The sequence below is a fragment of the Cervus elaphus genome, chromosome 17 (assembly GCF_910594005.1).
Source record: "Cervus elaphus chromosome 17, mCerEla1.1, whole genome shotgun sequence".
NCBI classification, from domain to species: domain Eukaryota; kingdom Metazoa; phylum Chordata; class Mammalia; order Artiodactyla; family Cervidae; genus Cervus; species Cervus elaphus.
Genome location: NC_057831.1, coordinates 20,709,155 through 20,722,229, shown reverse-complemented (window position 1 = coordinate 20,722,229; position 13,075 = coordinate 20,709,155). Strand labels below are relative to the sequence as shown.

The 13,075-nt window shown below is 31.7% G+C and overlaps 1 protein-coding gene across 3 annotated transcripts in view; it reads right to left on the bottom strand.

The window, feature by feature from the left end:
- The window catches only part of TBCK (TBC1 domain containing kinase), a 195,072-nt gene that overhangs the window by 109,143 nt on the left and 72,854 nt on the right, over positions 1-13,075 (bottom strand). For all 3 annotated transcript variants that reach the window (XM_043870827.1, XM_043870829.1, XM_043870828.1), the window contains exons 13-20: positions 10,817-10,866; positions 10,509-10,638; positions 9,429-9,527; positions 7,684-7,746; positions 7,003-7,129; positions 5,739-5,789; positions 4,217-4,300; positions 1,607-1,692 (exon numbers count right to left, since the gene is read on the bottom strand). In XM_043870827.1, coding sequence (XP_043726762.1) covers positions 1,607-1,692; positions 4,217-4,300; positions 5,739-5,789; positions 7,003-7,129; positions 7,684-7,746; positions 9,429-9,527; positions 10,509-10,638; positions 10,817-10,866 — 690 coding nt within the window. The remainder of the gene's footprint in view (positions 1-1,606; positions 1,693-4,216; positions 4,301-5,738; positions 5,790-7,002; positions 7,130-7,683; positions 7,747-9,428; positions 9,528-10,508; positions 10,639-10,816; positions 10,867-13,075) is intronic.

The window sequence follows — 13,075 nt, the reverse complement described above, 5'->3', positions numbered from 1 at the left end:
CTGTACTGGCAGGGGGATTCTTTACCACTAGCGCCACCTGTATAACTAAATTAATATAGTTTTCTGTTTTAGTCACAAGTGGTCAGTGGTGCTTTCAAGGGAATTTTTTGAAAAGAAATCCCTTTTTAAAAGTCTACAGTTTAGTTTTTTTTCCCTCATAAATCTAACACCATTACTAATTAGGCAATCAGTTCCTCTGTAATTTCTTCAATTCCAGCCATAAGATTTAATCTAGTATTGTCTTGTAATATATATCACATTTATAATGTGAAGCAAGAAAGGCAGAGTTATATAAAAATAAATACTTAATATGATAATATATACTTATATTGGTTAATTTTTTATAGTTTTTCATCACCATACATAATTGTAGGGTTTGATCTTATTTTATTTGTTTGTTTTATAATATGTGTATATACTTTGGAGCCCTCATTGAATAAGCCATGTACTCCACTAAAAGGTATTTCTCCACAGGCCTAGAAGCAAATCCCACTGGATATTAAGGATGGTTACTTTAGGCCTGATGATCACACCACAGAGTCACAGGACAACACACAGAGCAATGAGCTAGAATTAGCACACTTATGTCTTGTCTTTGTTCTCCCCTTGAAAGATGAACCACACTAGGGACAGAGGGCTGTCCAATGATATGTTAAAATTTTATGTCCTGAGATTTAGTTTTATTACCTTCTCAAAAACTAAATTTCTTATCTATTAAATGATGAAATTACTTGCTTTATACACCTTACATATTTGATTTGAGTATCAAATGAAATGTTTATGAAAGTATTTTTAAACTTCAAATCACCCAGTATTTATACTGTTGAAGTGTTAACACTTTAGCTGCATTTATAGTGTTAATATAAACATTTTCACTCCTAATCTTACCATCAACATACTGTTTTCTGGATATAAGCCTTAAAAGGAAAGGTATTCTTTGACTCTGTGAACAGAACTCAGTTCCCCATTTCAGTATGAATAGGAAACAAAGAAGGTTAAGACGGAATAATGAGATCTCTAACTCAGAAAGGATTTGTTTTTCAGTTTTACAAAAACCTATGACATTGTACTCTAACTGCCTTTTAAAAGAGGTTTGACTCCATGCCACAAGTTACATGTGAGTAACAGGCTAAGCTACACTCTGACTAACAAGAGTCAGCTCTGACTTTTGGTTTGATAAAGAACCTGAGAAGCTAATGAAGTAAGCCAAAATCTGGCAAAGCTTCCAAGTAATATCTCAAGCAAAACACAGAAGCAGCTATTAATACTTAAGAATTCACTAGGTTCCAATTTCCTACTTCTTCAAAACAAGCCTGAATATCATAAAATCCAAGTGAAAACTGCTGACAGCACAATTTGATACAACATTCCACTAACAGGTTTTTCAAATTAATTTGATAGCATCAAGAAAAACAAGATACTTCCCTTTACTAAGTGAAGACATGGTACGTAACCATATAAATTTTATAATAAAAGTCTATAGTTGTTTAGATAGATGGACTTCTTATGACAACAAAACTTTAAAAACAGTTTTATTCTGTTGTGTTGCCAATTTCTGCTTTTTTTTTTTCCTAACATCATTTCTATTAATGCACCAAGTACTTACATCTGGAATAAATCCAATCTCATTGAGATGATTGCTTAGCTCTGGATCATGAAATGCAATCATCTGAGAGAACACAGTCAGATACTCTGAAATGACAATAAAGTTTAAAACAATCATTGCTTTTACATAGTATATCAAATGAAGACATTAAATGCACATAAATTACAGTTTTATTTACACTTTGAATTAGATTTAGTTTTCCACGAAGCAAACACATTTTATTAAATAATTTTGTTTTGTTACTATTTCAATCACTTATGGCTAATTATTAAACAAGAAAAGCTTTTTGTTAAAAGCTATGTCACAACTTATTTTCTACCTTTAGAGCTGTCAGTTCATTTCCTGAATCACAAATTATTCAAATGATGAATGACTTTTTTCCGTATTAAATTCAACAAATTATTTTCTCTAGTGATATTAAACCTGTCTCACATTTATCATTTTTTCAGAAACTGTAAACAGATACTGAAATAAGGAATAACACTGTCACATACAGAATAATTACACCTCAATTTTATTTACATATACAGATATAGAAATTTGTTCCAGTAAAGTGAAGATCCAGGACAGATCCCAAGGGAGAACTTCTGGATTCAACTTTTAACTTCATTTTTCTCTTTCCAGCTAGGGATGGTATGTTTACAGTCCCAATTTACCTAGAAGCCAGAGGTATGCTACATCAACAATCATACACATTCAACTTTATGTTGATGAAAGCATATGATTATTAACTTTTATTAATAAAATGGAGAAAGAATGACAACCCACTCCAGTATTCTTTTCTGGAGAATCCTATGGACAGAGGAGCCTGGCAGGCCATGGACCATATGGTCTCAGAGAGTCGGACACAACAGAAGTGACTAAGAATGCACGCACGCTTCATTTTAAACCAGAAAGTCACACCTCAGGCAATTCTCCACAGCTATGGTCCAGTGTATTAAATGTCTTTCTTATCTGAGCTTGATAGAAGATAACTACTATGGTGGATTACATGGCTAATTAAGAATCTACTGAAGAAACCTAATCCATCATGAAAACATTTTCCTTGTGTTCTGCCTAACACTGATGGCTGGATTTATATATGTGTTATAACTGCACATACGTTGCTGTTGTTCAGTTGCCAAGTTGTGTCCAACTCTTCCTGACCCCATGAACTACAGTATGCCAGACTTCCCTGTCCCTCATCATCTTCTGGAGTTTGCTCAAGTTCATGTCCAAAAAAAAAAAAAATATATATATATATATATATATATATACACACACACACACACATATATATGTGTATATATAATACACACAAAAATAGGTATAATTATTTTGCATATTATTATATACCATATATTATTTCATATATGTAAATATACATTATAAGGCTGGCATAAGTTTTGGTTGCTCAGGATAGGCTTTAGAATGAGATACAGTATGGCTTGTTACATTCAGAAGAATTTCTTTAAAGGAAAAGATATGGCAGAACTGATGATACCAGCACTGTCATATCAGCATTATGTCAAATTTCAAGTTATTTCAAAAATGCATTTAACAGTTCCTTAGGACAAACGAAACAAATTGAAATGCATGTGTCTTTTGATTTGTAAACCAATCTAAGAGAATTTAAGAGAAGCTACTGAAAAACAAACTAGTACTAAAATTAAAACAATAGATTCCATAGATTCACTACTGAATCTTTTAAAATGTTCATAAAATACTCTAATTTTGGTTTATAATAATGAAAATTTCCATCAAGAGATAAAATATCTCCCAAAATAGTATTTTCTGATAGGTGACCTATGTAGGTGAGCGTGTGTGTGTTCAGTCACTCAGTTGCGTCTGAGTCTTTGTGACCCCATGAACTGCAGCCTGCAAGGCTCCTCTGTCCATGGAATTTTCCAGGCAAGAATACTGTAGTAGATTGCCATTTTCTACTCCATGGGATCTTCCTGACCTAAGGACTGAGTCCATGTCTTCTGATATTCCTGCAAAGGCAGGGATTCTTTAACACTGCACCATCTGGGGTAAAAGTCATTTAAAAAAAAGAATCAAGATATTTATGAAATTTGCACTTAAATTTCAAGCGAGGTTTAATGGTGTTCTTTGCCACACAATCATGTCTCATCAATTTTCTGATTTAATGAAGCTTTGTATTTCTAAAAATTTCTGCAATGAAATATAAAATGAATACTCTTTCTCCCTTCTAATAAGATCATATTAAAATTCTTATTCCTCTCCTACATCATAGCTTTTTTATTACATATTTTGAAAATTTTATTATTATTGCTCACACTACATTTTTATTAATTCCTAGTAGGCTTGTTCCATGGCAAACTTTTTGTTAGCAATGCTAATTGTGACAGAGACAAACAGCTGGACTTTTATTTTCTTAAACTGGCATACCTGAATTTGAACCAAACTCAGATTAGATATTAAACAATTATTAGAAAACACCATAATTTTGTGGACTTGGAGAAAAGATTAAACTTAATTATTTCTTCATGTGTTTTAGTGATAAACTGTCACCATATTTTGTTGAGTCAAAACCATAAATTTAACTGAGTACTGATCACATTTGACATATAACTTTCCCTATAAAAAGGCAAAGAAACATTTCCTTACCTTGTATTACATGTGAGTTGTCTTTCAAGAAGAAGTTGTACAGGTATTTGGGGATAAAAGCAGACATGCAGGCATAAGCCAGAGCTAAGAAAGAGTAAGGCAAATATAAAAAATTAGTTAATGAGGTAAGAGATCAGCAGTCATTCACTCACTCAGCACACATTCCTTGAATCTATTTTTAAATAGGAATTACTTAATAACTGATGGAAGCACAAAATTATATGGGGGAAACCCTACAGAAAATATTGTGCACAACAAGAGATAACCACTCCAGTAACTTTTCAATTTCAAACTACTGTAGCAGCAGCAAAAAGAAAAAGCAATAACCAAAAAACAAAAAATACTGCAGAAATCGTTATCCTACAAGAAATAAAATTCTTTATTATCAGAACTTTATGCATTTTAAAATCTCTAAACATAATAATCATTATTGTGCTATATAAACTTCAATATCCATAATTTTTACTGATGCATAGAAAAGAGTCTGAGAACATTGGATTTAAAAACACTAGTAATAATTGTTCTTTCAAATACAGATCCTTTGCCATTCTTAGATCAACATGTATCATAATGAACTATGCTTAACTAAACACAGTAAGGCCTCTTGTCTAGATTAAAAAGTAATATTAGAGAACTGGCATTTTTAAAAAGCATTCATTTAGTGAAGTTTTAGTTCTCTGGGATTATGCTACCAGTACTCAATTCCAGGAATCTATGCAAATTCTGATATGAAACAGAATTTGAAGAGATGGAGATTCTGAGATTAAGGTTTCTAAGGATTCATGCTATGGGATATTCATAATAAATATTTAAATATTTATCAAAAGACTACTATAAAAAAGGAATTATATCAGGGGACAGAAAAAACAAAACAAAAACCCTTGTCATTAAGAAAAAAGCCACTAACCAAAAGAAGGGTTACTGTATTAGTATATTGCTGTTGTCCAGTTGCCAAGTTGTGTCCAACCCCTTGTGACCCCATGGAATGAAGCATGCCAGGCTTCCCTGTCCTTCAATATATATTTAAATTAGTATATAAATAACTGTGATATGAAACATACAGAAGACAAATTTCTGGAAATACAAATCTCAAGAGGGTTCAGTCTTCATTAAGGAAGCAGTGGTTTAAAAAAAAAGGAAGTAGTAGGTGAAATAAAAGACTCCGGAGGATGCAAGATCAATACTGTTTTCCTTACAAATCATTTACAAAGTATATATAAATGAAGACTAATCTCTAAAAAAGTCTTCTTTGGAGGACAGAATTTTCTCCAAAGTTTCATAAAAATGGTCACCAAAGTAGATGAATGCATTTAGAATAACCCATCAGGTTCTCTCTAAATCTCTAGTTATAGCTAAAAACCTCCAGAAATAAATTAATCCTTCACATCCTCTAAAATGAGTCACAACAGATTATTTCACAGAAATTTACAGGCTCTACTAGGAAGAGAGCAAGCTTTCATGTTTGAATAAAATATTTTAGAACAATAAACACAATAATTATTTAAATGATAAATAGGCTTACCTTCATTATTGAAATTTAAATATAGAAACGGAGCACAAAGCGAGTCAAGACCTGATGGAGAGAGATTGGGGAAAAAATTAAAATAAACATAATCCAGCAGAATTGTAGATACATACCTTATTCAGATCTCTGCATTACTTCCATATAGATTCAGTATTATACATTTGATCCATTCAGAAATATGTTATGGGTTATTGTGAGGAGTAAACGACAGTGACTAGCATATAGTAAACATCCAATATAAATCAACCATTATTATTATTAAGGTTATTATAAGTTGAAGAGAGAAATATAGTAACAGAAAAATGTACAAATGATAGAAAGGTTGAATACAGTCCCTGACTGTGTGATCTTGGTAATCACTTAACTCCAAACAGGTTTCCTTGTCAAGGAGATGAAAATTTTTCTTACATGTTTCTCTTCTTACATGTTTATTAGATGAAAAAAAATTCTTTAAAAAATTGTGAAGTAAAATATAAATACATGACATTTCTTTTATTGATAATAATGCTATTCACACATTGTCATGCTAAAAGAATGTATATAAATTTATCTATAACTGTTAGGGAGACATGGAACTCTAAAATGAATAGAGCTAGAAAAAAACAATAGCTTTATTTTCAAGTTTGGCCAGAAACAGACACAGAATTGAAATATAAAGATTACTATTCATAACAACAAATTAAAAACTAACACTAGGTGGAATGGATTTCTCACTCATGAATTTATCAATGACAGCAAAAAGAGTAATGAGAAAAGGTAAAAATCAAGGAGATGGAGCATTATAGATATTTTTTAAAAAGAGAAAAAATGAGAACTTCAGGGTGATATATATTCCCCAATTCCTAATAACCTAATAATATCCTAATCTGATAAGCAAAAGCTATAAATCATTAAGTATCAAGAATATAAACTAGCCCCAAATTATTTACAGTACAAAATTATTTTATTATTTGCATCAAGGATTAAAAATGTATGCACAAAGACTATAACAGTATAAAATATTCTTTATACTTTGCTAATCAACATGATGACAAGTTGTCTCATTAAATGTTATGCATTTATATGATATTCACTAGACATTTAGACAAAGTTTTTTAAAAAAGTGCTCATATAAACATCTCAAAAAATGGAGCATAGCTTACTATTGACTTTTCTTAAAGCCAAAGATAATTTGATAGTTTGTTTTGATTTTAAAAATTATCAGTTATGCAACATGTTCCTAACACTTCAAAAAGTCTTAGTAATTGGGGGAAAAAGCTACCTTGCCAATACACAAGATCAGGATGGGACACGACCCAGGCTTTTAAGACACGCCGAAATTTTGCATGACCTTCTGGTGAGGATAACAGCTCGTCATACTGATGACAACGAGGAATATCCACTTCAATCTGTGAAACAGCAAAACAATATGGTAGAACTATAATAGACAGATCACCAATAAATCCCAAGACAAGGAAGAGGAGAAATTGTATTATGAATTCAAGAATTGGCCGCCTACAATAATCCTGATGTTTTGAAGTGTTTGAACTTTATACTAATCCTCCAGGAACACTAAAAAGTTTTAAGTATACTTAAATAAGAAAAGCAGATCATTTCTTTTGAAAAAGTATATATTAATTTAGTTTTCAAAAAATCTTACTTTACAATCTGGTCTAAATAAAGCACAAATTCTTCAGACAAAAAAGGTACATACTAGGAAAAATTACTTGGCTTAAACTCCTTAAAGGAATAGTTCTGACTCACTAATAAATTAAGACTATATCTGAGAGAGGTAAGACTTATGCTTCTCTAATATATGCATATAAAGGCTGCTGAGTATTCATGATGAAAGGAAGAAAATTTCTCATGCCTTTCTAAAATTGAAAGATTTGGCAAACTTATCTAGGTTGTTTAAGAAAGGCTATATCAAAAAAAAAAAAAAAAAAGAAAGGCTATATCATACCTGTCTATCTGTAGGAATTGGAGTGTCTTTATCAATTGCATCATACTTGGCATGAATAGCCCCCTGCAAATAAAAAAAGAGAAGATAAATGACTTCATCATACCTTTAATAAATTATAAATTTAGGCAAAATCAGCTTAAAAACATCTGTCTTTGAAAGCACACTCAGTTATAGACAGGCACACTCAAGCTCAAAGTATACCCTTAGAAAACTTTTCTACATTTTGACAGTTTGTGATAAAAGTCTGAAACAATTTACCATTTTGCTGAGGCAGATGTCTGAATCATACATACTGTAAGACATACATGTTGAATGAGTCACGTGGCTGATGAATATGCTTAGCCAATCTCCCAGCCTCCACAATGACACAAAACACAGCCTTCCTGTTCTTTATCACTGTGTGTCACGCATAGTAAACTTCAAGGAGAAAATTTTTTTAAATTCAGGGGAAGGGAGTGGGGTTCATCCCACAAGAAATATTCCTGTTAAAAGTTGGTCATGAAAGCAAAAATAAAATGAAACTGTTTACAGGAGTGGTAGTTCAGCGCAAGGAAGCAGAAGTTTGGGATGAATCAGAGTGGAGTATCATGTAGTTATAAAATCATTAAGAGACTAGAGGAATCATTTACATTTTTCAGTTATACCATTATAGAAAGAACAATTGAATAAACCACTTAAAATTTTGGTCATGTTCTATAGGACTAAGCACAGAACAATTCTTATTGGTCTGGTAAACCTTAACAGTAGAGAAAGAGCCAGGAATTTGGGGTTCAAATTCTGACATTATGTGCTGCATCAACTTCTCTGGTACATCTATTTAATGAAAGACTTGGACCTTGGAAGTCCTTAGTGACATTATATGCTTAAAGTTATTTTATATGCTTAAAGAATTACAATTCTACCTACTGATGTATGGTATAGAACATTAGACATTCTTATAAAAGAAGCAACCAAACTCAAAAGTGTTCAGAGATTCTCACCAAAAGAATAAAAAAGGAAGAAAGGAAATCTTTCAACAGAGAGTGAAAAGGATTAAAAATATTTGGGAAAATTCACACACACAAAATAGGTGATGGACAGCCATAAGATATCTATAAGAGAACAGATGAAGGTAAGAGGCCAAGGAAACTGACAGAAAAGGGAACAATCTGGCGGGGTGTGGCTCATTATCATGACTGCTGTTCTCTGTGAGCACTGCAAGTCACCCTAATACTTTTGTGCCACCTCTCCTCTCCTCACTGCCACAGATAGGGTATTGTACAAGATAAAGTTGCTACTTCTCTTAGCAGTGTGCTTCTGACAAGACAGATGTGTCAAAAGGCACTAAATTATGTTAATGATTTCTGACAAGGTTCAAATTAGAGTGGAAGACTTCTCCAAACTTAGACAGAACTGCTTATAAATAGGCAAACCTGTTCCTAGAGGAACATACTTTATATGCAGGTCTATAGACTTACAAATGATGGATATATATATTCTTAAAATATTCTGATTTTAAAATTAATAATCAAGACAATTTGAGTTCATTAAATACACTATTAGGGTAAATAAACTTTCAATTATGTTTTTCTACTCTATCTAGTCTATTCCTTTATTCTTTTCACTTAAAATTGCCAAAGATTCTTAATGCTCATATTTTACTAAATAATTTTCTAAAAACTTGAAAAGTATGCATTCAGAAGGCACTTTCATTCTTTTTTCCTAGTACTATTAATCAGCTTCTAACCTTCTCTCTTCTTTTTTACCTCAACTCCCAGAAGAGCAGCCCAGGTTAAACCTCTCATAAGAGGAGGGATGTCGACTCTTGCTTCTTTCCAAATTTGATTTTTTTTATATGGATAAGCCTACAGATAAAAAAAAAGATATGAAAAATACCTCAAATTACCAGTGCCATCTCTTTAGCCAGTTCTCAATACACCAGTGAAAAAGTTGAAGGTGAACTGTAACGTTTCTAAGTACCTGAAATTACTGTGATGTTATTAATACATAAAAGTTAGCAGTGAAATAGTTCTGTATCTTCTGTAAATCTCATATTACACAATCAAGGAGAGGAGTTGAGTCTACTGTTTTTAGTCATACCTCTCTATCTTGTGCTCTGCAAGAATTAAGAAAGACTCATTCTGAGAATAATATCAGTTTCATACAGGTAAAGTAATATAAGTAAGGCTCTTTGTAAAATATCTGATGATACAGAAAGTATTACATAAATATATTATTACAGTTTCTCCTATATCTTTGCATACAAATTTATTTGTAAATTTGTATGTCATGAGAAATTTCTAGAAGAGAAATATTAGGATAAACGGTATGGATGTTGTTAATGCTCTTGATATATACCTTCAATTATTGTACAAAATGTTTCTATCAACTTACACTTATTCCAAAAGAATGAGAGTTCCAATCTTAATATATCTTAATTACTCTGCTAATTTGGTATGCAAGAAAAGGCTATTTTACTTTTTTACATTTCTATTAATAGTAAGGATACATTCTCTAATAGATTTACTGACTAGTTGTATTTCTATTGTGTTCTTTATCTACTTCCCTGTTTAGATAATAGTGCTTTTTTCTTTTGGTTTTTAGGTGTTCTTTAAATAGTAAGGATATTAATATCTAATATGATTGTGCATAGATTCCTGCATCTTGTTTACTTTTTAATTTTATATACTATGAACAGGTATCATTTATAATTAACATTAATCAGAAAACATAAGTCATAAGAATTAGTCTTCTCATGACATCAAGATTCCCTAAGAATTATGAATGAATAAAAGAAAAGGACTGGATACGGGCACTTGTAACACTTTACACTTTAGAATCTCTACCTTTAGCAGCCTGTCAAAGAGAATGATTCTGTTTAGCTGGTACTCTGTGTCCCTCTCTCGGATGATTAAAGGGAGGGCGGCAGCTGCAGACAGCTCATTATTGCTGTTTGAATGAGGTAAATTAGACTGACTGTAAAAGAGAAACAAAAGCAGAAAAGTTGACAAAAGGTATAAAATTTTTAAAAATTAAAATACCACATTTTTGTGTTCATTTTAGGAAAAACTTTGCAAAGAAAATGTACAAGCTTCTCACCAGAATAACATAAACAGATAGGAAAAATAAATGTAAAAGGAGATGATATACTCACTCATCTTCAAGTAGTGGGTAAAATGCTTCTCCACCAACATCTTTTAATCTCTGTGAATTGAGAGAGAAAATATTTGATATTTAGGATCTGTGACAGAAATGCTGACCCATATTTAAAAGAAAAAAATAACATAAAAATATGAATTTATAAAGGTAACAAGAAAAGTATAGAGTCTAAAATTCATTCCTAACACAAATATGAAAATAAGCCATGCCTCCAGTGATTAAATTTATCTGTGAAGAATTGCTTTTTGTTTTTTGATATTTTTACCTCTAGGTACCTCTTGTAAAGATTAGATACCTGTTATAAAAGTTTTCCAAATGTAAATACTAAATAAAGTATTCAGAAATACTAAAGTTAGTATAAATTTTAACAAATGGATAACTATTTAAAAATTATATGAAGATTATTTTAAAAGGTACTTTTGAATACATATTACTTAAAGTCAGATTTTTGTTTTGACATTAATAAAAAAGTTAGACAAAAGTAAGAGGATAATAAAAAGGATTCAAAAGAATTTCTCATATCATACTTTGAAGATAAATGATTCAAAGAGCTGATAAATCAACTAACAGAAATCAATTTATTTTTTTCACAAAGTCATTATAATAAATGTTACTCCAAATAATAATATTGCCAGAATTATAGATAGTCTTTAAAAACAGAAGGCTGTCAGAGTAAAGTAAAATCTTAGATACACTGTAAGCAGGGTGATTAAAGTTACTGCCATCCTGTCTGCTGCTCAGTTCAACTTCCAACTGGAAGGCAGAGTATCTGCTTCTCTGGGGACTGATGTAGAAGATGGAGCTGTGATCTTCAGTTGATTAGCGTCTATGCACTCATCCATGGAAGTTGTTCCCAGAATTTTTAAAAGCCAAAAAAACCCCAACACTATGAATCTGATAAAAAGTGACTTTATGCCTAGCCTTTCTCTAAAATTGAACATGCATTTCCCATTTTGCTTTTAAGAGTTTAGGTATTTCTTTCATGGATTAAAATTCTAAGTTGAAAACTAAAATTTTCACAAATTTTACTGTATTATTAACTTACATTTTTAAGTTTTACTGTCCTGAAAGTCATAAATATAGTTAATATCTTTTCTGCTTTTTTTCTAGCTAAAAATTTAGCATATTAAAGGTTTACAAAAGGCAAAATTTCTTACACAGAGAAGCATAAGGTAAAATTATTATTCATTTCCATATTATTTTAAAAATTAATAACATTAAAATTTTCTCTTAATAATTATAGAAAAAAGTATTTTAAATTTCAAAAGTGGAATTGTAAGGGAATTGGGGAAATAAAACTAAAGTCCACATTCATTTAACTTGTATTCATATCACTTGTATCAGATTTAAATTAAAGAAACAAAATGAGAGTTAAATAAAAGTAGTTGAAACATATATTTTGGATACATTTTATTTTTTACCACCTTGCATCGCTACTTATTTTATCCACTGTACACAGGCTTTCACTTCAAAGGGATGGTAAGTTTAGAATATCAAATGTAATAATTATATATTTTAATTTTCTGTTGCTGGCATTTAAGCAGGAAAGAGATTCTAATATCCTCCTACTCCATAACATTTAAAATATTAAGTGAGAGGAAACGCCTATAAGAGTAATGAAAATGCAGTGACAGAAGACACAAAACTGTATTTAGAGAGAAAGGGGCTAAGCTAGTCCTAAAGGACACTGAGGACTGTGGACAAGGGTTTCAGAGTACAACAGGATAAAGCCTCAGGCACTTAATTCACAGGCAGTCAAACTGGAGGGAGACCCTGCTACATCCAGGAAAAGAAAGAACTCCGGGAGGACGTGCGCGTGCGTGCATGGGGAGAGGGTGCTGAACTGCTAGCCTAGAGACAGACAAGGGAAATTACCTATTTTATCTTTAGAGTTGGACACGGTTGAGGATGCACATAGGTGATTAAAAATAAAAAGGCTAGAAATTTTGGTCCTCAGACCAATACTCCATCAGCGTGGAAGTCATCCTTTCTGCCCTAACAACAAGAAAGAAGCTGAAAAAACTGAAAATTACAACCTTCTTTAGAACTATCAGAATCAGGGCAAAATGTTACCCAGAAAACTGGAGCAATGACAAATATAAAGAATCACAACTAAGCTGGAACAGAAGCCACTGCTGGAGCCTGGTAAAACACTTGCAGGGTAACTGACTGCTGCAGATTGAGCAATTTGAGAGATAATAGGAGCTTGAGAGATAAAAGCCTGTGGAGGCCCAGACCTAAGGGAAACTTCACA